Genomic DNA, 27,529 nt, shown 5'->3' with positions numbered 1-27,529 from the left:
ACTGCCGAAGAACAGAATAGCCTTTATCACGACGAGCCATGGTACTCTCGGTGAAGTCTGTGGAAGAAGAAGTGAATGGATGTCGGATGAAACCTGGAAGATGGTCGATGATCGGAGAAAGGCGAAAGTCGAAATTGAGCAGGCATGTACCGGGTCAGCCAAAGCAGCCACCCGCTTACGATATGCGGAGCTGGAAAAGGCAGTTAAACGAGACAAGAGAGCCTGGACAAACTCCCTAGACGAAGAGAGAGAAAGAGCCGCCTACATTGGAGATATCCGATTACTTTATGACATTTCTCGCCGCCTTAGTAGTGCAAGGACTAATGCTAGAATGCCGCTGAAAGACCGAGCAGGCCAGTTATTGAAGCACTTCGAACAACTCGATGGCCAACAGAACCCGCAGCTCGAAGCGCCAACAGAGTCGCATAAATGGCGTCAACTCGGAACCGCCCTCGCTGGCTGATATAGAAGCGGCAATCAAAGACATGAAATTCAACAGAGCGCCTGTGATCGATTGCATTCCTGGTGAAATGCTGAAAGCCGATCCTACCTTGTCAGCACAAATGATGCACCGTCTTTTCGTTGAAATCTGGGATACTGCAACATTCTCGGCCGACTGGATGAAGGGTATACTCTTAAAGGTCCCGAAGAAAGGAGACCTGACATACAACCCTCAAAGTACTCTGCAAAGTGATCCTGAACAAGATCCAGGAGAAAATTGACGCTACCCTCCGACGGCAACAAGCTGGATTCCTATCCGGACGATCATGTGTGGACCACATAACAACACTACGAATAACTGGAACAAATCAACGAATTCCAGGACTCTCTCTATTCGACCGACTGATCCACGAAAACATCTTTGCTGCTCTCAGTCGACGGGGAGTCCCAGAGAATCTAGTCCATCTTATCGAAGCACAGTACAAGGCATTTTCGTTAAGGTCTTGCTCGACTGTCTGTCTTGTCCGATTCAATCCCGATTGGGCTTGGGCCTGCTAAAAGAATAAATGACAGCTTATTGGAGTGAAATTGGAGTGAAGGCTATATTGCTTTCTCTGTTTAACACATGAGAATTCGTAGACCGGGGTTGCGAGCGCGCCCATCGCCAATTACTGCTGGAGTGAGACAAGGATGTATTGTATCACCGCTACTCTTTCTCATCGTAATGGATGAGTTCTTAACTGGATCGATTGACTGTAGACCAAACCGAAGATTTTCGTGAAATCGTTTGACAATGGAGCAGCTAAACGACCTTGTTTTGCTCGCCCAAACACAACAAGACATGCAGAGCAAACTCGACGACTTCACCGGAAGCTCCAAGGCAACAGGTCTCAAAATCAATGTCGGAAAGACCAAGTCGATGGAAATCTACACAGAAAATCGTTCCAATTTTGTGGTAGCTGCACAGGTTGAGAAAGTGGAGTGCTTCCAGTATCTTGGTAGTCAGATAACGCCTGATAGTGGTACCAAGAAAGACATTGAAACCCGGATCAGAAAGGCCCGATTTGCGTTGGCGAGGCTCCCTACGGCCAGATCTCTCTACGAACGAAGATCCGAATCTTCAACTCAAACGTCAAATCCGTATTGTATGTACAGGTGTAAAACTTGGTGCACATATGCGGCGACGATGCGAATACTGCAAGTATTTGTGAATTGCTGCCTGTGGAGTATCATCCGCGCTTGGTGGCCTGGCAACTGGATCTCGAATGAGGAACTACATCGCCGTTGTCATCAAAGGGCGCTAGAAATCGAGACTCGGGAACGTAAGTAGAGATGGATTAGGCACACGTTGCGAAAAGGGGAGAACGAGATTTGCAGAGAAATACTTGAATGAAATCCAGAAGGACATCGAAGGAGAGGCCGACCTAGAAACTTGTGGCGGCACAGCTTAGCGACCGAAATCCCAACTGTTTATTGATTTGTCTTTGGTAAATGGACCTTACAGACTTTGTATCTTAAGATTAAGGAAAACGACTTATAGCTTATTTAAAACTATGTTTACACATGTTAAAATCGAACATATGGTATACTGTCGACGAGAATCTTGACTGGGACCAAGTGAAGACGCTGGCTTCGGATCGTCAACCGTGGAGGTATTTTACCACGGCCCTATGCGCCGGAGAATCAACGCGGGACCTTTAAATAAGTAAGTAAGCAAGTGAAAACTTCATGAACTTGGTGTTCAAAGTTTTAATTCAAGTTCGTGTTTTCACTTTTTAGATCGAATACTTATTCAAATGTTTTTTTTTATTGAAATCAACATCTTGGTGGAACACTTTGTAGAACTTATTGACTTTGTTTGGCCAAGTGATCTTTGCAAAAACAATATTTGGCTCAATTTTATTTAATAACATCAAGCCCTTGAAACCAAAAACCGCTTTTTACCTTTGTTACTTGAATGCTCAAAACTTTCGTTGGTGTAGGTGTTTGAATTGGCCTGAAAAAGGAAGTTTTGAGTGCTTCCTATCTACGAATCAATAGCTTAATGAGAAATCAACAAAAAGCCCCTTTGGGCTGTTATCTTTATTGGAACGTTGATACATTATCGAAGGGTAGACAATGACTCGGATTAGATAGTTCTTGTTGGACTGAGGTGTTGAAAGCATCTAACGAGGCTTGATTGCTTATAGATTGTTTTTTAGCACACACTGCCTATTGCCGATTTTAATTTTAGAAGTGCAAAATTAAATTAATCTAAAATTGCAGATTATGTGTGGCGTAATCGGGTGTTGTTGCGATTGTGCAGCTTCGATTGTCTGTTGGTGAGTTGGTAGAGCCAAAATGTGTAAAAATTTGAAACGAAAAGATTATTTACCAACTTGTGTATGGGAATTTACTTAAAAGTCCAGTTTCTTCTCGTGAAAATGAATGTGAAAAATCTTATTTCGTCAAACACTCAACAATACAACTAACTAGATTTTGTAGCATGATGGAATATGAGGAATGGTTGAAAGATGAAAATTCAACTGATCTGTTTTTACAGACTTCTAGCACTGCTTTCATCCGATTCCTCCGTCAGGATGGAAATTCCGCGGTGAAAACCGGCGGAATCGTAATAAACTTTATGAAGATTTTAAATAGAGATGTACCAACTAGTGCTATTCGGCCAACGTCCGAATACGGAATGTTGACCTCTTAAACTATTCGGCCAAAAAATATTCGGTCGAATATTCTTTCGAGTTTTTAATATATATACAAATGCGATTATTTCTATTTCCCTCTATTTTTTCCATCTTATTATCTCTCATGTTTTTAAGTAGTTTATTTTCAACCTGATGATTACAAGATTTTTTTAAGTGAGAGTCTTTCAGATTTTCCAAATGTCACCGATAACTGGAAGGACATCAGATGACGTGTCGCTTCTAGGGCGTGTATAACCAAAGATTATGGGATCCTGTGAAATCTGGGACAAAACATGCCGAAACAGGTAATTTAATATTGCTTATTTGATATCGAATTTGAGCAAGATATCTTCAAGATAGTTGTTAAAAAAACGATCAAAGGATTAAAAAAAAATTTTTGTTCATTTTAAATTTTTCTTCAAAGCCGTTTTTGAACACGAAATTTTCAAAGAAAAATTTGAGTTTTTTTATTCGGTTCTACAAATAATTTGAAAAGCCCAGGGCGAAATCCGGGAAGTCTTAAAAAATATCTGGGCATCCCGGATAGATTTTACTTATTTCAAATTCTTTATTGGATTTATGGACAAGCCTGGATATAGGTATCAAGAAAAACTGGAATGAACGATAATTAAAGTATAAAGCTTTAAACAGTGAAAAATAAACGGATACAGATGTTTTACACCATAAGTTTTTAATGATTGTGTAGCTTTTTCTATATTACTTTTGGATATTTTATAAATTATCCAAAATCATCGGAAAAAATTGACAATTACGTTTTTGTATGAATTTCAAAAAGAATAGTTTTTGTCCACATATCAAGCTCGAATATTCGGTGAGTCGAATATTCGGCCTAATGGTTTTAAGTAAAAGCAATTTCACAATTTACACCGGAAAAAACAAATACAATATACAAAAATTTCTCAAAACAACACAACAATATCAACTATTTCTAACGTGGATCATGGTTGCATCTCAATTCTTTTGACTCAGAAACTTTGAAAGATGGAAATTCTTAAACCAGTTTTCCCCTTTTTCAAACTCGCACGATATAAATGTATAACTCATATGATAAGCGCATTAACAAACGTGGAACTTTATATATTTTCATTTCAAATATAAAACCTAGGCTAAACGAAATATTACATAACAGCTTAAAATGCTAGTTTATTTGACGGTGAATTTGTCTAATTAAAAAAAAACGATCTGTAAAACCCTTTAAAACATAAAAAGGAGTTGAGCTCTTACCTTTAGTTGAAAAAAAAACGAAAAGCTGATTATTCAATGTTTAAAATAATTCAATATTATTTAAAAACTTTTATTGGATTGTTCTTCTATAAGTAGTAATTCGTAACTTTGAATCAAATGTATGGGAGTTAGCGGTCTTCCAAATAGCTGAACCAAAATAGTGGAACTTTTTAATTCGATAGCTCGATCAAAATTTAGCGGCAAAATTAAACCTCTAACAAAAAGTTAGCGGACTAAATAGCGATTAGCGGATTAGCGCTTTGTGCCGAACACTGGTTTGATAGAACGAGTCTGGCTGAATTTCAACTTTCAACCATTGCCCATAGATTCTTTCATCTTGCACACATCTAGCAGATTCCTCCATCTTGCACACGCTATTAGTGCTATTAGTGTCACGTTTTTTAAGTAATTGACTTAAGTTCATTTTCACGAAAAGTATAAATGGGGCTTAAGTGGCACGTGAATGATGGAAAACATTAACAACATTAACATCGAACAGCAATAAGAACTATTTATCGTTTTCGTCTCATTTCTCATAAACACCTAACAGTTTTTTTTCTCCAATTTCTTTACAGCTGTTTTACGTGTGCTCTGCAAACTTTGTTCTGTATAATCTTTGCAGTAGTTGTGATAGCGTTGATCATCGGTTTAGGAATCTACTTTGGACTAGATGCTATCAATAAAGAAGAAGAATCGAAAATGGCAAGTAAACTGATGACGACTTTAATGAGCGATCAATAAAAAAAACTGTGATAAAAAATAAAATAAAGATTCTTCATTTAATGGTTATGAAACAATATTACAATCAATATACATACAAACTCAGTTAGAACGCAATTATTCCAATCGGTATGATGACCCTTCCAATTTCAAGTAAAATGCTAAATATATACGAAGTCCAGTTAGAAATCTACATGAATCTTGGGACAGTTCGTTTCTTCTGAAATCAGGGATAAGATGCACACACAAGTAAGTACTGTAACAATCGTCTCGCCTGTATCGATGCGTCAATAAACAAATATTTTTTCTGTCGCTCGAGTACTTTTATGTTATCCGATGAGTTAGATTTTAGTTAGTCAAATGGTCAGAGCGTTCAAAAGTATTATAATAAGGGCAGGAACTGCCTGACATTCACCAGCTGTATTTTAGTAACAGCCTGCTTTCATAGGCAAGTATTTTTCAACTTCGAGAACTTCACCTGCGCGTGACCAGACCTCACCTTCCAACAGCCTCTGCATCAACGCTGATTTGTGCAAATCAACCGCTTCCGACGGGATTCCATCACCGGGACGCACCGTACAAGGCACTTGGGAGACCCCTGAGCCCGTCGACTCAGTCGCGCTGATTCCAGCCAGCGTCATCAGTCGTCCCGGCCCTGAGTTCGTTTGTGGCAACGGGGTGCTCCAGCCTGTTTTCTCAGGCAAGTATCCATATCGAGTTGACCTTCCTTCTTGTGATGGATCTTCCCGTTCCAGTGTGAAACGACATGATCTGCCTGCTGGGAAAAGCAATCATCTCAACCTTTACTACCAAAACGTTGGTGGTATCAACTCCTGCGTTAGCGATTATCTGCTAGCCTCATCATGCTCCTGCTACGATATTATCGCTTTAACAGAAACCTGGCTGAACGATAGAACCCTGTCTAGTCAAGTCTTCAGCTCTGACTACACTGTGTTCCGTTGTGACAGAGGTCCCAACAACAGCACGAAATCCACAGGTGGTGGAGTTCTGATTGCTATCCGATCCACTCTTTCAGCCATCCCCATCTACGACGAATCATGGAACGATCAAGAATTCGTATGGACCCGTATCGATCTTGGCACGAAAAAACTCTACGTTGGGGTTGTGTATCTGCCTCCTGATCGTACTAGAAATGCATCTTTTGCTGATTCCTTTTCCAGCGGCCTTTCTAAATTGTGTTCTCTCACGCTTCCTGAAGACGACATCGTTATCATCGGGGACTTCAACCTACCAGGACTTAAGTGGATTCCCTCGCAAGGCAATTTTTTGTTTGCCGATCCAACCAGATCTTCGTTTACGGTGCCTTCCAACACGATTCTCGACTCTCTAAGCACGGCAACTCTCCGCGAGATCAACAGCATAGAGAATGAAAATGGTCGCAAGCTCGATCTCTGCTTCATCAACGACGGACCCCAATTGGCTACGATTGAAGAGGCTCCTACGCCCTTGGTCAAAGTTGTTCCTCATCACCCCGCTCTGCTGCTTTCACTTGATATTCCTGGAGCTGTTGTCCACATCGAAAAACCTGGTCAATTCTATCTTGACTTTAAGAACGCTGATTTCGTCGCTGTTTCACAAACGCTCGATGCTATCGACTGGGAATCTGAACTGGAATCTTCCGATCCGAACGCTGCAGCTCTGAAATTTTCCCATATAATCAATTACATCATCGATCGTCACGTACCGAAACGCTCAGTTTCTAACCTACGAGCTCCTTGGGTAACGAAAGAACTGCGGCAAATGAAAACGCTCAAGAATAAAGCTCTCCGTTATTACACTAGGCACAAAACTCTCCGCGCTAAAAATGAGTATTGCAAACTCAACTCAGCTTACAAAAAACTATGCTCACGCTGCTACCAGAGCTACTTAATTCGAATACAGCGGGGTTTCAAAACAAAACCTAAATCATTTTGGCAGTACATCAAGGACCAGCGGAAAGAATCCGGCCTACCGCCCTCCATGTTTCTGGATGACAATTTAGCGACTTCGGAACCTGAAATCTGTGACCTCTTCGCTGACAAATTCCGTAGTGTATTTGACTCAAACTCAATATCCTCGGACCAAGTTACCAGCGCGGCTTGTAACGTCCCTCATTTGAACACATGGATGAATCAAATTGTTGTAGATGATGATATTATTTTGAAAGCGACCGCTAAGCTGAAACACAGCCTTTCCGCAGGACCAGATGGCATACCAGCTACCTTCTTGAAGCGATATATATCACATATGCTGATACCTCTAAAAATAATCTTCCAAGTTTCACTCGATCAGTCTACGTTCCCATCCTTATGGAAAGAGGCCTATATGTTTCCGGTGCACAAAAAAGGGGATAGACGAAATGTGAACAATTATCGTGGCATTTCTGCCTTATGTGCGATAGCCAAATTGTTCGAGCTGGTTGTTTTGGAACCCATTTTTTCGTATTGCAAGCCTTATTTCTCAAATGAACAACATGGATTTATGCCCAAACGCTCTACGACTACAAACCTGTTGACATTCACATCTACTGTGCAAGATAGTTTTGCCATGGGATCTCAAACCGACGTCATCTACACTGATCTGTCAGCTGCTTTCGACAAGGTGAACCATTCCATAGCCATCGCCAAACTCGATCGTATTGGTATCTGCGGGTCTCTACTGGAATGGTTCCGCAGCTACATGGTAGGACGAAAACTCATTGTTCGAATAGGTGAATCATTTTCCAGTCAGTTCTCCGCCAAATCCGGAGTGCCTCAAGGAAGTCATCTAGGACCAATAATATTCCTGATATACTTCAACGACGTGCTGTTGCTCCTTGATGGACCAAAACTAGCGTATGCTGATGACCTGAAACTGTATCGCCGCATCAACGGTCCCGAGGATGTAAACTTCCTACAGAGTCAGTTCAACCTCTTCGCCTCTTGGTGTGATGTAAATTGCCTTCCCTTGAATCGTAGTAAATGTGCAGTAATTTCGTTTTCCCGCAAGCGGCTCCCTTTATCAGCCATTTATCATCTTGGAAACGAGGCTATCGCTCGCGTCGAACAAGTGAAAGATCTTGGCGTGATTCTTGACACACAGTTGAATTTCAAGACTCACACTAACTACATCGTTGACAAAGCCTCCAGATGTCTGGGTCTTCTTTTCCGCATGACGAAAGACTTCAAGGATGTCTACTGCTTGAAGAGTCTTTATTGCAGTTTGGTTCGATCGACCCTTGAATATGCCTCGGCTGTTTGGTGCCCATATTATTGTCGTTACAGGGAAAAACTGTAAAATCAGTTGAGCGACAATGGATTTTTCTCGGAGTAGGTAAGTTAAATCTAACGTCGGAAGTAGTGCGCTGGATGGCGGGTCACCGTACGATTCCAGCGCACTACTTCCGACGTTAGGTTTAACTTACTTACTCTGAGGAAAATACATTGTCGCTCAACTGATTTTACAGCGCTGGACTGGCGACACAATATCAAAACGGCTCAGAGCGTATTGAGGCCATCCAACGGCGTTTTTTGCGATACGCTCTCCGACAACTCAACTGGCACGACCCGTTCCGACTTCCCAGCTACGAGAGCCGCTGTCGTCTAATCGACATCGACACGTTGCAAGCCCGCCGAACCGCCACACGAGCCTCGGTCGTTGCGGATCTGCTCTCATCGAGGATTGACTGCCCCGCATTGTTAGAGGAACTTCGACTCAACGTACGGCCAAGAGTTTTGAGGAATCGTGATCTTCAGCTCTTTGTCCCTCTCCGGCTGAACAATTATGGGGCCAACACAGCTCTAATCGGTGTTATAAAAGCATTTAACCGCTTCTCCGGGTACTTCGACTTTAACGTTTCGCGTGATGTATTCCGAAGAAAAGTTCTTAGAGTTTTAAGTTTAACGTAGATTACCGCTTGTATGTACATTGTCTTAAATTATAGTTTTTCATTTGGATCAATATGTGATCCGTTGATTTATAATAAATAAATAAACACATATTTTACTTTAAGACCCTCCTTCGTCCTACCATCCTTGTAGTGGCAAGAATTTACAGTTTTCTTTTGTAACTTTTTCAAGTAGATTCATAAAATTTGAATGATTTTGTAGTGAGCATATATGCTTCAATAGTTTTTTCTTTCGGGATGAATAAACCTACTTGGTTTAAAATCCCTGAGAAAAAAGGAAAAAAAAAATAGTTTTTTCTTGTAGAAATTCGCAAGCTGATCTTTTGAAATACCTATTCTGGTGATTTTTTTCTGTCACTTTATCTTCCGTGGTTCATTGCAAACCATTTTGCGATTCATTATTCAGATCATTTTGGGCCGTCAACGTAGAAGGAGAAAAATTATTCCCATGGTTCATCGAAAACTATTTTGAGACACATTGTTCAGATTATCTTTCGACGGTCGCCATGCAACGACTTTTTTCCTAAGCAAGATGTACCGTATCACATATTACCAACCGAGACTTAAAGCTATGATCATTTAGTATCCGGGCACTTTATTTCGGTGATAGCTACTCGTTACTAGAGCTCGGATATGCAAAAGACATGGCAAAAATAATTTTGCACAATCGCCGAGGAAATTCTTCATTGTCGATTTGAAAACTCATGAGCTGTTGTTTTTTTTGAATTTTTTTTTCCCAAATGGTTAAGAAGTATAAGAAGCCACTCTAGGATGCTCACGAAGTTCAAACCAAGCATCGTACACACAAAACTTTCGGGGCTCCACTTAGCAAAATTTGGCTGTTACTTTCCCTTAGCAAAAATATTTTTTTACTGTTGAGTTAGCAAAAAGTTCAATTTACTTGATTTTAGCAATAAAAAGGTTCATTTTACTTGATTTTAGCAAAACAAAAATTTTCTAGCCGCTTTGTTTACGGACAGCAGCCGCCGCCGGTTGATCAATAAAATAACAATTTGACGCGATTAAGTGCGGTTCCGGAGTTCGATGCTGACGGTTCTCGTTGTGGCTAAGTCAACGACAAAATGATAGCCAAATCGACACCGGATTCGGACAGGTAAGGGCCGATCATATAAAGCGCAAATTTTGGATTTTTAAATTGAAAATTTCTTGTTTTTTCTAACAGGTTACAACTGGCAGCGAAAACGACAGATTTTAGCAACTGTCCGGAAATTTTAAGGGTTGCATCCGGCGAATTCGTTAGTTAAGGTCGGAAACTTGGCATTTCCCTTGCCGGAAGGTACTTTTCCAGAACGGTACTAATTTAATTACATTTTACAAAAAAGTGTTTAATAATGTCACGAAAAAAGTATGAAAAATAAACTAAAACTTTAATGATTTGTGTATTCTAGTCAATAATCAAACATTCCCCTGATTCTCCAGAGAAAAAATAACAAAACATGAAATTACGGATCCGTAAAATCTTTTTCTCCGGTTTTTGCTAGAAATTTGAGTAAAAACTGCGGCGGCTAACTTTTTTCTCGTTTACTAAAACTTTAGTTAAAAAATATTGCTAAATTGGTTGCTAAGTTTTTAGCTGGTCAAATTTGAGCAAAATTTTGCTAAATTCCGGCCTCGAAAATTTTGTGTGTAGTGGAAAAAGTGTTGCTTGTCTACACACAAAACTTTCGGGGCTCCACTTAGCAAAATTTGGCTGTTACTTTCCCTTAGCAAAAATATTTTTTTACTGTTGAGTTAGCAAAAAGTTCAATTTACTTGATTTTAGCAATAAAAAGGTTCATTTTACTTGATTTTAGCAAAACAAAATTTTTCTAGCCGCTTTGTTTACGGACAGCAGCCGCCGCCGGTTGATCAATAAAATAACAATTTGACGCGATTAAGTGCGGTTCCGGAGTTCGATGCTGACGGTTCTCGTTGTGGCTAAGTCAACGACAAAATGATAGCCAAATCGACACCGGATTCGGACAGGTAAGGGCCGATCATATAAAGCGCAAATTTTGGATTTTTAAATTGAAAATTTCTTGTTTTTTCTAACAGGTTACAACTGGCAGCGAAAACGACAGATTTTAGCAACTGTCCGGAAATTTTAAGGGTTGCATCCGGCGAATTCGTTAGTTAAGGTCGGAAACTTGGCATTTCCCTTGCCGGAAGGTACTTTTCCAGAACGGTACTAATTTAATTACATTTTACAAAAAAGTGTTTAATAATGTCACGAAAAAAGTATGAAAAATAAACTAAAACTTTAATGATTTGTGTATTCTAGTCAATAATCAAACATTCCCCTGATTCTCCATAGAAAAAATAACAAAACATGAAATTACGGATCCGTAAAATCTTTTTCTCCGGTTTTTGCTAGAAATTTGAGTAAAAACTGCGGCGGCTAACTTTTTTCTCGTTTACTAAAACTTTAGTTAAAAAATATTGCTAAATTGGTTGCTAAGTTTTTAGCTGGTCAAATTTGAGCAAAATTTTGCTAAATTCCGGCCTCGAAAATTTTGTGTGTAGTGGAAAAAGTGTTGCTTGTCTACACACAAAACTTTCGGGGCTCCACTTAGCAAAATTTGGCTGTTACTTTCCCTTAGCAAAAATATTTTTTTACTGTTGAGTTAGCAAAAAGTTCAATTTACTTGATTTTAGCAATAAAAAGGTTCATTTTACTTGATTTTAGCAAAACAAAATTTTTCTAGCCGCTTTGTTTACGGACAGCAGCCGCCGCCGGTTGATCAATAAAATAACAATTTGACGCGATTAAGTGCGGTTCCGGAGTTCGATGCTGACGGTTCTCGTTGTGGCTAAGTCAACGACAAAATGATAGCCAAATCGACACCGGATTCGGACAGGTAAGGGCCGATCATATAAAGCGCAAATTTTGGATTTTTAAATTGAAAATTTCTTGTTTTTTCTAACAGGTTACAACTGGCAGCGAAAACGACAGATTTTAGCAACTGTCCGGAAATTTTAAGGGTTGCATCCGGCGAATTCGTTAGTTAAGGTCGGAAACTTGGCATTTCCCTTGCCGGAAGGTACTTTTCCAGAACGGTACTAATTTAATTACATTTTACAAAAAAGTGTTTAATAATGTCACGAAAAAAGTATGAAAAATAAACTAAAACTTTAATGATTTGTGTATTCTAGTCAATAATCAAACATTCCCCTGATTCTCCAGAGAAAAAATAACAAAACATGAAATTACGGATCCGTAAAATCTTTTTCTCCGGTTTTTGCTAGAAATTTGAGTAAAAACTGCGGCGGCTAACTTTTTTCTCGTTTACTAAAACTTTAGTTAAAAAATATTGCTAAATTGGTTGCTAAGTTTTTAGCTGGTCAAATTTGAGCAAAATTTTGCTAAATTCCGGCCTCGAAAATTTTGTGTGTAGTAGATACCCAGCAAATAACTAAAAATGAGCAGTACCATGGATCGCAATCTATGCATCAGCTTTTGCGCAATGTGACAGATGTGTTCTGATGGACAAGGAAATTTATGTTTAAACCGAATTTAGAAGGTCAAACTCTTCGAAATGCCTATACTCATGAAAACAGATTCCATGTGAAAAATATCATGATTTGGCGAAGGTTTTGCTTCTGTAGTAAAAATAATAGAATATACATGACAGAAAAAAGTGTGCAAAGATAAAAAAGAGATTTTATACTAGAGTAAGACCTACCTACCCACCTAACGGTTCGGCGCCGATTGACCGACGCATAGGGCTGAGATAAAAGATCTCCACTGCTGGCGATCCGGAGCCAGCGTCTTTACTTGCTGTCAGCCAAGGTTCTCGTCAACTGTGCGGATTTCAGCAGCTAGACTTCCCGAATCTCGATCTCCAGTGCCTTTTGATGATACCGGCGATGAAGTTCCGCGTTTGAGATCCAATTGCCAGGCCATCCAGCGCGGATGATGTTCCGCAGGCAGCGATTCACAAAAACTTGCAGTTTTCGCGTCGTCACCGCATATGTGCACCAAGTTTCACACCCGTACAACAATATGGATTTGACGTTTGAGTTGAAGATTCGGATCTTAGTTCGTAGAGAGATCTGGCGTGAGCGCCAGATGTTTCGGAGACTCGCAAACGCAAATCGGGCTTTTTTGATCCGGGTTTCGATGCTCTTCTTGGTACCACCATCAGGCGTAATCTGGCTACTACGATACTGGAAGCACTCCACTGTTTCAACCTGTTGTCCAGCTATTACGAAATTGGAACGATTTTCTGTGCTGATTTCCATTGACTTGGTCTTTCCGACATTGATTTTGAGACCTGCTGCTTTAAAGCTTTCGGTGAGGTCGTCGAGTTTGCTCTGCATGTCTTGTTGTGTTTGGGCGAGCAAAACAATATCGTTTGCCAGGTCAAGGTCGTTCAGTTGCTCCTTTGTTGAAGGATTCCACGGCAATCCTCGGTTTGCTCGATCAAGTCATGATCTCCTCCATTACGATTAGAAATAGCAGCGGTGACAAAATACATCCTTGTCTCACTCCAGCAGTTACCGGGATTAGTTCGGACAAGAAACCGGCTTTCACGAAAATACCTCGTACTGTGTTTAGATAAGATGGACTAGTTTCTCTGGGACCCCTCGTCGTCGAGATGTTTTCGTGGTTCAGTCGGTCAAATGCTTTTTTGAAATCAACGAACACCAGCAGAGGAGAGTCCTGGAATTCGTTGATTTGTTCCAGTATTATTCGTAGCGCTGTGATGTGGTCCACACATGATCGTCCGGATCGGAATCCAGCTTGTTGCCGTCGGAGTGTCACTGTTAATTTTTGCCTCGATTTCCAGCAAAAAAAATTGCTGGAAACGTTCAGCAATCCAAATTTTTGCTGGAAACCAGCAATCGATTTTCAAATTGCTGGATTTTTCAGCATTCGGTTATGTGCTTGTCATTTTTGCTGAAAAATCAGCAATCGGTTTTCAAATTGCTGGACTTTCCAGCAATTGATCTAGTTTGCTGGAAAATCAGCAATCGAGTTGTCAATTTGGAGTTTGTTTTTGTTTCGTACGCTGAAGTAAGGTGAGATTCTATTTTACGAATTTAGGTTAAATTAATATAATTATTTTATTTTCCTCTATATTCTAGCAACCAGGCATCAAGTCAAGGGTAAGTTTTTATTGTACAGGTAGATATTCCATAAAAGATACTAATCAAAACTATTTTTACAGGAGGCGGATGACCAACATTGCGGCACAAAGCGGTCACCCCAGAGCCGGTTTTAGAAAGTTGTAAAAAAAAAAGTTTTTTTTAAATAAATAAATCCCTTATTGAAAATGGGAGAAAATAATTGTTTTTATTGCTTATTATATGCACAGCCAATATTAAACTGTAATTTTGAATTGAAATATAAATTTCATACTAAATACTGCCGGTTGTGTTGAAAGAAATAGCTGGTTTCCAGCAATCTGGATTGCTGATTTTCCAGCAATTTGAATTGCTGGAAACCAGCATTAACGTTTGCTGTTTTTTCCAGCAATTGAAATTGCTGGAAAGTCAGCGGGACAAAAACCAGCAAAATTTTGCTGGTTTCCAGCAAAAAAAAATTTGCTGTGTAGCGTCGATTTTCTCCTGGATCCTGATCAGGATCACTTTGCAGAGTATTTTGAGAGTTGTACAGATCAAAGTTATGCCACGCCAGTTACCGCACTCGGTCAGGTCTCCTTTCTTAGGGACCTTTACAAGGATACCTTGCATTCAGTCGGCCAGGAATGTTGCAGTATCCCAAATGTCAGCGAAAAGACGAGGCAGGGTCGGCTTTGAGCATTTCATCTGGAATGCAATCGATTCCAGGCGGTTTGTTGGATTTCATGTCCTTTATTGCCGCTTCTATTTCAGACAGCGAGGGCGCTGCCGAGTTGACGCCATTAATGTGACTTACTGTTGGCGCCTTGAGCTGCGGGTTCTGTTGTCCATGGCTATTTATGACTCGGAAGAGTTGTTCAAAATTCTCAGTCCAACGCTTGAGCTGATCTATTCGATCTGTCAGCAGCTGACCTGCTCGGTTTTTCAGCGGCATTCTTGCATTCGTCCTTGCACCACTAAAGCGGCGAAAAATATCATATAATAATCGGATATCTTCATTGGTGGCGGCTCTTTCTCCCTCCTCGTCTAGAGAGTTTGTCCAGGCTCTCTTGTCTTGTCTACAAGCTCGACTGCCTTTTCCAGCTCAGCATATAGTAAGTGAGCGGCTGCTTTGGCTGACCCGGCTGTCTGATGAATTCCAACTTTCGCCTTTTTCCGATCATCTATCATCCTCCAGGTTTCATCCGACATCCATTCACTCCTTCTTCCACAAACTTTACCGAGAGTAACATTGCTCGTCGTGATAAAGGCATTCTTGATTCCACACCACTGTTCTTCGACTGTTCCGTCTGTCAGCAGTTCCGAGGTTCGGGATTCAAGCTGTTCAACGCCTTTTTCACCTCTGGATTCTCCAAACGGCGGACGTCGTATCGACATCCGACTTTCTCCTCTCGCCGCAGGACACGCGCGACTCTCAGTCGTATCTCACCAAGGACGAGGTGATGGTCAGATGCAATGTCTGCGCTTGGTTTGTTGCGGACATCAAAAACTCTCCTACTCCATTTTCGACTGATGCAGATGTCAATTTGATTTTCTGTTCGGCCATCTCGGGATACCCAAGTGACCTTATGTGCTGGTCGATGGGGGAAGAGCGATCCACCGATCACCATGTTGTTGTTGCCACAAAACTCTACAAGCAGCTCCCCGTTTTTGCTCACGTGTCCTAGACCATGGCGCCCCATGATACGCTCAAGGTCCTGATTATCGGAGCCAATCTTGGCGTTGAAGTCGCCTAAGTGGATTTGAATGTCACGCTTCGCAATTTTCTCAACCACGCTGTTCAATTTACTGTAAAACTGCTCTTTCTTCTGCAAATCGACGACGTCAGTTGGCGCATAACACTGGACTATTGTAAGGTTTCTAAAACGTGTTCTGAATCAGGCTACGATTATTCTTTCTTTTATCGGTTTCCATCTTATGAGGGCCGCATGGGCCTGCGGGCTTAATGGGAAACCAACTCCTGGTTCCCGAGAAGCGTGTTCTCCTCGTATGCCAGAGTAAAGCAGTACTTGCCCAGACTGTGTCTTATGTTCTCCAGTGTTAGGATAACGGACTTCGCTCAGTCCCAATATTTCTAGCTTGAGGCGGCTAGCAAGTTGAGCCAGCTTACCTGGCTGGGCAAGGGTCAAGGGTGTTTTCATGCTAAAAGTCGTTGCCAAAGTTCCAATTCGGTTATTTCTTCTCTCAGTTTCTGTAACATTTCAACAGATCGGGAGCAGTAGGTTGTTAGCCTAAAGTCCCTATCCCGCGATGGGGCTGCCATCTTGGACTTAGCTGGCGGGGGCCGCATTTCATAAATTCAGCCGCTCGCTGCGAGACAGACGCTGTTTGAGCCGCTCCTGACCTGTAGAACAGACGCTCGGTTGTTATTGCCCGCCGCCCCTGACCTGGGGAACAGACGCGTGCGGCCACCTTCTCAGTCTGCATGCGACCAAAGCATCCACCGGGGTTGGGTACCCGATCTCCGCTTAGGTTACTCGCATCCCAGCCGGTACCACGGGGAGGTAGAGATAGGAGTTGTAAAGGTGATATGACCACTATGAGGTTGCATCTTATCCACCGTTTAAGTAAAAGTTTTTCTTGAAATCATTTCATTAGAATTCATAGAAAGTTTTTCGATCAAATAAATAGTTTTTAAAATAAAAACGTTAGTAACTGACCGGATTCTAAATGATCATAGCCTTATTTGGCCTTCTCAACTTCCACGATTACAGACGCGGTACTTTCCTTTGGAACACACATTTTAAAGAATCTTTATCTTTAGTGTTCAAATGTTTTAAACCGATTTAAACTCAACCGAAACTGATTTTAAATGTAATGAGTCATAGCTTCTACCTATAGTTTCTTTAGGTAGAAGGTATGTTGATGAAATGTTGTAAAAAAGTAGGCAAAGATAATTTTCCGGAAGAAGTCCAAATTTGACAGACATGTGTTGTGTCCTCAAAGGTGCTTTGAATGTTACCTGGGATGTTTTCAAGTAAGTTCAATATTTAAAAAAATGTTTTTTTTTATCTGATTCTAACTCAGTAAAGTTTTTTGCATTTTGTTAAATGAAGTATAAAGATTTATGAGTAAACAAACAATATTTTTGAAGTGTCCCAAAACATTTGGAGTACGCATGTTAGTGTAGATAACCGAAATCTCTGGAAGATAACAACCTTAAAAGATTACTCAAACAAGTGCGATAACGTATAAAGGTGAAATTTATCAACGGATATTGATTTGTGTCTGTTTGTAAATGCTAGTTGACTCATCGAAAAATCGAATTCGGCTAGGTCTGGAGGTGATAAGCGCTATCAAATAGGTGATTTTTCGGGAATCTAAAAATATGTACGTTCATTTTATCGTCAAATGTGGTTAGTATTATTTAGAACCGACGCCAGGTTCAGTTAACCTGATGCTACCAGAGCTTGAATTGACAATTTGAATCGCTCGAATTAGTTTCAACAATACAAATTAGTGTTAACAGTTATTAAAAACTAACAAAATGTGTGGAATTTTCAGATGTTGCTGTGACTGTACCAAGAAAGTCGTCTGCTGGTAAGTTGTTTCATGTTATATTATTAGATTCAATTGAAACCATCAGAGCCAAAGGGGCAAAAGTTCAAAATTTATCAATTTTCAGTAAGTTATGCCGAACGATTCAGCATATCTTTGTTCTCAATAGATGCTACTATAGATAATAAGATGTTTATCTTCATACTTTTTTTCTTATTTAAAGTGTGTTTTCTCTTAAGTGGGTTCCTGCCTTATATCCTTTTGGCTCTGAAGACCTGAGGTCGTGACCAAAAATTTATGTTGTACTTTAGCAAAGGAAAAATAGTTTTATTACAAAACGAATTAGCATGAACCATTAACCAAACACTATACGCAATTGATTAAAATTGAGTTCAAATAGGAGAACTATCTACTTCATAAAAAAAAGTATTTCTGATGTACTTTATCTTCACGTATTCTGAATTGATTGGAAAATAACAACTACCAAACAAGTTTTAATAATATTTTGATACTTTTTCAGTTGCTGTTCGTGCGCATTGCAAACGTGTTGCTGCATTATTTTCGTTGCCCTGATAATTGCTTTGGCAATCGGGCTGGGAGTTTACTTTGGCATATTCCACAATGCTGAAAGCGATACGACAACTACAACAGTGGCCCGGAGCAAGCTGATTACGACATTGATGCCGGATTTAGACGACTCAGCATACATAAATTAACTAACAATCTTAGTGTAAAGATTTAAGATTCAAGATGACCAAAATTTAAATCACTGAGTGAATGAAATAACAAGCTTGTTCTCTTTGTGGGGAGTTTGATATGATTCGGAAAAATTCGGGATAATTTGTTTAGTGGTATGAACGTGAAAGATGAATAAAAATAGATAGCAAATCTTTCGATGTGATAAAATAGACATATTAGGAGTCGATAAGTATCGAAACGCTTCATTTGTGAAATTAATATTTGAATATATTTAGCTAAGCTCGTTTAAATAACAATTTTAAAAAAAGACGATTAGAATACAACAAGCATTTTTTTTGCTATGAATGTTTTAAAAACCAATTTCTGAAAGAATGCAATAGAAGAAATATTAGGATACATTTATGTTAAAAATTTGATTTGTTACTTCATTCAAACACAGATTCAAAACCCGTATCAGAACCCATACTAATAAAAGTTTCTATACAAAAAATATTAAAATGAAAACAAATTGAAATAATAATAATATTTTTAAGTTTGAAATTCATGTTCAGAATTTTTATCTAAATTCATATTGATTTCTTTAAATCAGAAAACTAAATATTGAATGCCAATGAAATGAAATCAAATTTTTGAAGTCAAGAATTTGAGAATTAATTAAGACTAACTATGGAAGTAGTTTCCTTTTCTCTAACAGCTCTAAATTTAAGATTCACAGCTAGTTGTATAAAATATTCCACATTTTATTACAATTTTATGTCCAATTTTCATAAATTTAAGCTGAAAATATAACTTCAAATAAAATTCTCTAAATACAGACAAAATAAAATTTTGCAATAGAGCTTGGTTATTTAAAGTTACATAAAGTAAGAGCTTAAGATACCACTTTGATATAATTTAACCTCTAAACGTAAATTCTGATTTCTGATAACTATTTTAAAGCTGTGGAAATCTGTAAAGTAATGATTTGTGAATTTGTCAGGCTGCAATATGAAAAGACATCTACTGAACAGGTAGCATTTTATTATCGAAAAAGACCGGCAAGGGAAAGTTACCATTCGACTAAAGAATCTGGTAATAAATTGAGAAATTACTCCATGAAGGAAATTGGAAACACGTGTATGGAAAACAAATAATATTTATTTATTTTTTTCTAAGCTGTTGTCCTGCGTGTCGATCTTGTTGGAGTTCCATTAGAAATTTATTGATCTAAAGCAATTACTTTCATTCAAATAATTACTTGTTCGATACAGAAAACCATTTAAATTGATCTTTTTCTTTGTCCACATTGGGTCAAAAAATGTCACATAATATTTTTGTTCATGATCGGCTGACTCAAAACAAAACGCAGACAGTAGCTGCCAATCATAAAACATTTTATTGCCTTTCTCGTTAGGTACGGGACCCTTCGCGAACGATGTCCTTTTACGCTGACTTCCAGATTACTGCCAGTAGTTGTAGCTCAAATAGATGTTAAACTGCGTGATTCATCAAATGGGAGAAAAAAAAAACAAACTAGACCATTATTGTCACGCTCTAATAGTTATTATGGGCTAACTGCAGTGTTGTTCTATTTTATTGACTGATATAACAAGGGCGTTAAAGATTTTTATGATGTTGGTATAGGTCGTTTGGCATTTTTTCCATAATGTTTTCATCAATGAATGGATTGAAACACTTTGTTACCACAGTGTAAAATTTTAATCGGATTATTGTCAATTTTCTATAACGATAAAACTACTGCTTAATTGAGTAGATGTTGAATCACATCCATTATATGGAACGAGTTGTATACAAGCAAAAGGTTAGAAAGGCTTTTTGTTCAATGTTCATGTTTTTTTGGTTTTCCTTGGCTCGTTGTATTTATTTTAACCCTTCGTTTCATAAAATAACAATTTTGTATGGAAAAGTGAAAAATCCTTCATTTTTATTTCTTTCGTAGCCATGATTTCAAAACGATTCAAATTATTTAAAAAATATCACGAAATGAAGCGTACACCAACCTGCTGAAAACGTGGGCCAATCTGGTTGAAATCTGGCAGCTTTCAGTGAATTAGAAAAACGTTGCTACAAATTTTCAAAACACTACATTAAAAGTATGTCAATTGAAAGAGAAGATTTTAATGTATCTCTAGGTATATAAAAAGTGACCAATTTGAGTTCAAATTTTAGAGAAATCACGCTATCAAAATCCCGTAAACCCACCGACACGAAGGGGAGTTTGAAAAATGACAAAAAAGATGTGAGTTTTATTACAATATACTGAACAACTGAGATTTTTGAGGAACCAACTTTGTTCTACAAAAATAATAATAAAGTTAACGTAAAAAACTAAAATTTGAATTCAGAGAATCGGTTCATTAGTAAGCAAGATATAGCGATGTAAAGCCAAAATCGGGCGACTTTTTTGAAGTACGAATTTTTTCTACCGGAAGTTCCGTGATAGTGGCCAAAACTTCCTTAAGACCACCAAAAACTTATACATCAATGGATAGATTTGTTCTTGACAATTCCAAATATTATAAAATCAGCGCAATATTTGGAACATGTCACAAGTTATAAGCATTCTAAAAAGAGCTCTTTTTCGGGACTTTTTTCATTCGGAATCAGCTACTGGTGATCTCGTAAAATATTTCGACTTATTTTTTCGATATTGAGAATAGTTTCTCAATATGAATTATCTATACAATGAATTAAAATTCATCGAAATCGGTCAATACTCGCGGCCAGGGGAGCGTACGTAAACTACAGGTTAAATTTATCTAAAATAGATTTGTACGGAAATTTTGCAAACAGCTTTGGAAGGTTGAATAAGTATCGTTATCTGCTGATGCCGGTCCTATACCCTTGAGTACGCTGCCTGTAAGAGTAACATTATCGTTTAACATAGCATTAGTTTCGTAAAATTTTCATTTTTTTATCAAACGGAAGCAAAATAATATAGTTTATTTATTTACATAGTATTCCGTCTCACGACATAACTTGACTGGGTTCGCCGTAAAGTCGCTTGAGCTCGTGGTTCATCCTTCGCCTCCACACTCCGTTCTCCTTTACGCCGCCAAAGATGGTTCTTAACACTCTTCGCTCGAATACTCCGAGTGTACGCAGGTCCTCCTTGAGCAATATCCATGTCTCGTGCCCGTAGAGAACAACCGGTCTAATGAGCGTCATATACAGGTTACACTTCGTGCGAGGGCTAAGTCCCCATAGTGGTCATATCACCTCTTATTCACAACTCCTATCTCTACCTCCCCGCGGTGCCGGCTGGGGTGCGAGTAACCTAAGCGGAGATCGGGTACCCAACCCCGGTGGATGCTTTGGTCGCATGCAGACTGAGAAGGTGGCCGCACGCGTCTGTTCCCCAGGTCAGGGGCGGCGTGTAACAACAACCGAGCGTCTGTTCTCCAGGTCAGGGGCGGCTCAAGCAGCGTCTGTCTTGCAGCAAGCGGCTGAATTTATGAAATGCGGCTCCCGCCAGCTAAGTCCAAGATGGCAGCCCCATCGCGGGATAGGGACTTTAGGCTAACAACCTACTGCTCCCGATTTGAAATTGTTACGGAATCCGAAAGAAATGACCGACCTGGAACTTTGGCGACGACTTTTAGCATGAAAACACGGACACGAATTGGAACTTGGAATGTTTTAACCCTTGCCCAACAAGGCAAACTGGAACAACTTGCTAGAGAGGCTAGCCGCCTCAAGCTTGAAATTCTGGGACTGAGCGAAGTCCGTTGGCCTAATACTGGAGAACACAAGACACAGTCCGGGCAAGTCCTGCTTTACTCTGGCATACGAGGAGAACATGCTACTCGGGAACGAGGAGTTGGTTTCCTGTTAAGCCCGCAGGCCTACGCGGCCCTCATTAGATGGGAACCGATAAACGAAAGAATAATCGTAGCCAGATTTAGAACACGGGTTAGAAACCTTACAATGGTCCAGTGTTATGCGCCAACTGACGTTGCCGACTTGCAGGAGAAAGAGCAGTTTTACAGTCAACTGAACAGCGTGGTTGAGAGAATTTCGAAGGGTGACATTCAAATCCATTTGGGCGACTTCAACGCAAAGATTGGCTCCGACAATCAGGACCTTGAGCGCATCATGGGGCGCCATGGCCTAGGACAGATGAGCGAAAACGGAGAGCTGCTTGTAGAATTTTGTGGCAACAACAACATGGTGATCGGTGGTTCGCTCTTCCCCCATCGACCAGCACATAAGGTCACTTGGGTATCCCGAGATGGCCGAACAGAAAATCAAATTGACCATATCTGCATCAGCCGAAAATGGAGAAGGAGCCTTCTTGATGTCCGCAACAAGCGAAGCGCAGACATTGCATCTGACCATCACCTCGTCCTTGGCGAGATACGACTGAGAGTTGCACGTGTCCAACGGCGCGAGGAGAAAGTCGGGTGTCGATACGACGTCCGCCGGTTCGAGAATCCAGAGGTGAAAAGGGCATACGTTGAACAGCTAGAATCCCGAGCCTCGGAGCTGCCGACAGACGGAACAGTCGAAGAACAGTGGTGTGGAATCAAGAATGCCTTTATCACGACGAGCCATGGTACTCTCGGTAAAGTTTGTGGAAGAAGGAGTGAATGGATGTCGGATGAAACTTGGAGGATGGTCGATGATCGGAGAAAGGCGAAAGTCGGAATTGAGCAGGCATGTACCGGGTCAGCCAAAGCAGCCGCCCGCTTACGATATGCGGAGCTGGAAAAGGCAGTTAAACGAGCTTGTAGACGAGACAAGAGAGCCTGGACAAACTCCCTAGCCGAAAAGGGAGAAAGAGCCGCCGCCAATGGAGATATCCGATTACTTTATGACATCTCTCGCCGCCTCAGTGGTGCAAGGACTAATGCAAGAATGCCGCTAAAAGACCGAGCAGGTCAGTTATTGACCGATCGAACAGATCAGCTCAAACGATGGACTGAGCACTTCGAACAACTCTTCCGAGTCACGAATAGCGATGGCCAACAGAACCCGCAGCTCGAAGCGCCAACAGTAAGTCGCATAAATGGCGTCAACTCGGAAGCGCCTTCGCTGGCTGAAATAGAAGCGGCAATCAAAAACATGAAATCCAACAAAGCACCTGGGATCGATTGCATCCCTGCTGAAATGCTGAAAGCCGACCCTGCCCTATCAGCACAAATGTTGCACCGTCTTTTCGCTGACATCTGGGATACTGCAACATTCCCGGCCGACTGGATGCAGGGTATCCTCGTAAAGGTCCCGAAGAAAGGAGACCTGACAGAGTGCGGTAACTGGCGAGGCATAACGTTGATCTGTACAACCCTCAAAGTACTCTGCAAAGTGATTCTGAACAGGATCCAGGAGAAAATAGACGCTACACTCCGACGGCAACAAGCTGGATTCCGATCTCGACGATCATGTGTGGACCACATCACAACGCTACGAATCATACTGGAACAAATCAACGAATTCCAGGACTCTCTTCTGCTGGTGTTCGTTGATTTCGAAAAAGCATTCGACCGACTTAACCATGAAAACATCTGGGCGGCTCTAAGGCGACGAGGGGTCCCAGAGAAACTAGTCCATCTCATCGAAGCACAGTATGAGGCATTTTCGTGCAAGGTCTTGCACGACGGTGTCTTGTCCGAACCAATCCCGGTAACTGCTGGAGTGAGACAAGGATGTATTCTATCACCGCTACTTTTTCTAATCGTAATGGATGAGATTCTGATTGGATCGATTGACTGTGCACCGAACCGAGGATTGCCGTGGAATCCTTCAACAATGGAGCAACTGAACGACCTTGACCTGGCTGACGATATTGTTTTGCTCGCCCAAACACAACCAGATATGCAGAGTAAACTCGACGACCTCACCGAAAGTTCCAAGGCAGCAGGTCTCAAAGTCAATGTCGGAAAGACCAAGTCGATGGAGATCAACACAGGAAATCCCTCCAGTTTCATGGTAGCTGGGCAACAAGTTGAGAAAGTGGAGTGCTTCCAGTATCTTGGTAGCCAGATTACGCCTGATGGTGGTACCAGAAAAGACATCGAAACACGGATCAGAAAGGCCCGATTTGCGTTTGCGAGTCTCCGAAACATCTGGCGGTCACGGCAGTTCTCTCTACGAACAAAAATCCGAATCTTCAACTCAAACGTCAAATCCGTATTGCTGTACGGGTGCGAAACTTGGTGCACATATGCGGTAACGACGCGAAAACTGCAAGTATTTGTAAACCGCTGCCTGCGGAATATCATCCGCGCTTGGTGGCCTGGCAACTGGATCTCGAATGAGGAACTACATCGCCGGTGTCATCAAAAGGCGCTAGAAATCGAGATTCGGGAACGTAAGTGGAGATGGATTGGGCACACGCTGCGAAGAGATGAAAACGAGATTTGCAGAGAGGCGCTAGATTGGAATCCAGAAGGTCATCGAAGAAGAGGCAGACCCAGAAATTCGTGGCGGCGAAGCCTAGCCGCTGAAATCCGAACTGTCGACGAGAATCTTGACTGGGACCAGGTGAAGACGCTGGCTCCGGATCGTCAACAGTGGAGGTCTTTTACCACGGCCCTATGCACCGGAGGATCGGCGCGGGATCATTAAGTAAGTAAGAGGGCTAAGTCTTCTCGACCGCAGTTGCTTGTGGAGTCCATAGTAGGCACGACTTCCGCTGAAAATTCGCCTCCGGATCTCACGGCTGGTGTCATTGTCTGCGGTCACCAGTGAGCCGAGATAGACAAAGTCTTCGACTATCTCCAGCTCATCGCCGTCGATCGTGACCTTGTTATTACTGGACAAGCGGGTTCGGTCGGTCTCGGATCCGCAGGCCAGCATGTACTTGATCAGTCTGATCAGCTTCCCGGAAAAGTCGTTCTCGTCCATACTTTTCCATAGCTCGTTAAGGTCGATCGTATCGTGTGCGGCTTTGAAGTCGATGAATAGATGGTGCGTAGGGACTTGGTGTTCCCGGCATTTTTGGAGGATTTGCCGTAATGTGAATATCTGGTCAGTCGTTGACCGTCCCTCCATGAAGCCGGCCTGATGACTTCCCATGAATCTCTTTGCTTGTGGCGTTAGGCGGCGGATTAGGATTCGGGACAACACTTTGTAGGCGCCATTGAGGACAGTGATCGCTCGGTAGTTCTCACAGTCCAATTTGTCGCCCTTCTTGTATATGAGGTATATTACCCCCTCCTGCCACTCCTCCGGTAGCTGTTCTATGTCTCAGATCCGGACTATCAACCGGTGTAGGTAATCGGCCAACTTGTCCGGGCCCATTTTAATGAGCTGCGATGCCATCCTTCCCAGCCGACTTGTTTCTTTTTTTTTGTGATGGTCCCACAGGCCCATTTGGGTCCTTCCTCCACCCCATACGCTTCTTTAGGAGTGGGAGGGACTATTTATCCTCTGGATAATTATGTTTACATTATTCGATCAATTCCTGTACGACTTGTTTGTCTTACTCCCGCGTAGGTCCATCACCGTACATTTTATTTTTATCTGATACTTCTTCAGATAATAATAAAATGTACGGTGATGGACTTCAGTTTCTATTCAGCTGGCGAATGGCTACCTTAACTTCACTCATCAAAATAATATAGAGTTTCAATGAAACTTAATTTTTCCTCGAAGACACTAAGCTGAAGTTAATACAAAGTTTGAAAAAGTCCGTTCCGGCCCGGTTGCTCGGATATCATTGAAAATAGCTAGGATTTTGCTCGGATTTATTCAATTTGCCTGGATGTTTTGCGCGAGTTTTCGGTTGACAATTTTGAAATCAAATCTCCAGCCCGGATACGTGCTATAAAAATTCTGGCAACCTCACACGAGGCGCTCATCTTCCAATCATATAATGGACATTTCATTCTCGGCATTCTCCGTCATCTTCCTAGACTCCTTGAGTACCGCGACTCTTCGACAGAACCACAAAATTGAAAATTAAAACGGCCGTATGCTTGATCTCTGCTTCGTGAACGAAGGGATCAAGAATCCGGCGATTGAATCTGCTCCTGTTCCTCTTGTTAAAACTGTCCCGCATCATCCAGCCTTAGTGATTTCACTCGAATTTCATCTCTAAAATACACGGCTCAGAAGAGCAAATCGCATCCTTCTATCACGATTTTGAGAACGTTGACTTCGAAGCTATATCTCTCGTCCTGCAATCCGTGGATTGGGAGGCTGAGCTCGATTTCTCTAATCCCAATGCAGCTGCCGAGACGTTTGCGAGCATCCTGGATTATACCATCGATCGTCATGTGCCGAAACGCAGCACGGCTACCAATCTACGGACCCCCTGGGTTACTGGAATTCTTTGGAGACTTAAGACGGCTAAGCAGCGCGCACTACGCAACTACAACAAGCACAAGTCCCTCTACACTAAGGACAAATATCGCAAATTGAATTCTGCCTATAAGAAAGCCAGTAACCGTTGCTACCAGAATTATACTAATCGGTTACAACAGAATTTCAAGAGCAGTCCGAAATCTTTTTGGAAGCACGTGAAAAATCAGCGGAGAGAATCAGGACTTCCGTCTCACATGTTCCTGAATGGCGACACAGTGAACTCTGATCCCGAAATTTGTTATCTATTTGCCCATAATCGACGATGCATCCATATCGAAAGCGACAGCTAAGCTGAAAAACTCTACATCTATGGGCCCGGATGGTATACCTGCTACTTCTTGAAGCGTTTTATGCCACTTTTGCTGTTTCCTAATCGCCGTATTTTCCAATCATCGCTGGATGTTGGAATCTTTCCCTCACTGTAGAAGGAAGCCCACATGTTTGCTATTCACTATTCACAATAAGGGTGACAAGAGGGATGTTAACAACTACCGCGGAATTTCAGCTCTATGCGCGATAGCCAAATTGTTTGAATTGGTTATCTTGGATCCCATTAATTGAAAACCCAAACTGACGCCATATATACTGACCTTTCTGCCGCATTCGACAAGGTGAACCACGATATCGCTATCGCCAAGCTGGAACGTCTGGGTTTCTGTGGATCCCTTCTGCACTGGTTCCACAGTTACTTAACAGGTCCAAAGTTATCCGTTCGTATTGGTGACTCCTTTTCAAATCATTTTCTTGCCTGCTCCAGTGTGCCTCAAGGAAGTCATTAAGGACCACTAATTATCGTGATATATTTTAATGACGTACTCTCGCTCCTTGACTGCAAAAAACTTGCATATGCCGACGACCTGAAACTCTTTCACACCATAAACCAAGAGGACACCAATTTCCTGCAGCAGCAGTTCAATGTGTTTGCTCAGTGGTGTGACATGAATTGCCTGCCCCTGAATCGCAGTAA

The 27,529-nt window shown here is 41.2% G+C and overlaps 2 protein-coding genes across 2 annotated transcripts; both read left to right on the top strand.

Annotated features, from left to right (window-relative positions):
- The first annotated feature begins 5,324 nt into the window (after window positions 1-5,324).
- On the top strand, window positions 5,325-8,363 carry LOC129742709 (uncharacterized). Its single transcript, XM_055734653.1, has 3 exons — window positions 5,325-5,336; window positions 5,775-7,769; window positions 8,169-8,363. Exons 1-3 carry the CDS (start codon window positions 5,325-5,327, stop codon window positions 8,361-8,363), a joined length of 2,202 nt encoding a protein of 733 aa, XP_055590628.1.
- An 8,599-nt stretch (window positions 8,364-16,962) lies between these two features.
- LOC129749577 (protein midgut expression 1-like) lies at window positions 16,963-19,131 on the top strand. The gene is made up of 3 exons (XM_055744604.1): window positions 16,963-17,035; window positions 17,563-17,598; window positions 18,077-19,131. Exons 1-3 carry the CDS (start codon window positions 16,986-16,988, stop codon window positions 18,270-18,272), a joined length of 282 nt encoding a protein of 93 aa, XP_055600579.1. The 5' UTR covers window positions 16,963-16,985; the 3' UTR covers window positions 18,273-19,131.
- The last annotated feature ends 8,398 nt before the right edge of the window (window positions 19,132-27,529 follow it).

The sequence above is a fragment of the Uranotaenia lowii genome, chromosome 2 (genome assembly GCF_029784155.1).
Source record: "Uranotaenia lowii strain MFRU-FL chromosome 2, ASM2978415v1, whole genome shotgun sequence".
Lineage (NCBI taxonomy): Eukaryota > Metazoa > Arthropoda > Insecta > Diptera > Culicidae > Uranotaenia > Uranotaenia lowii.
This window is presented reverse-complemented; position numbering and strand designations above follow the sequence as displayed.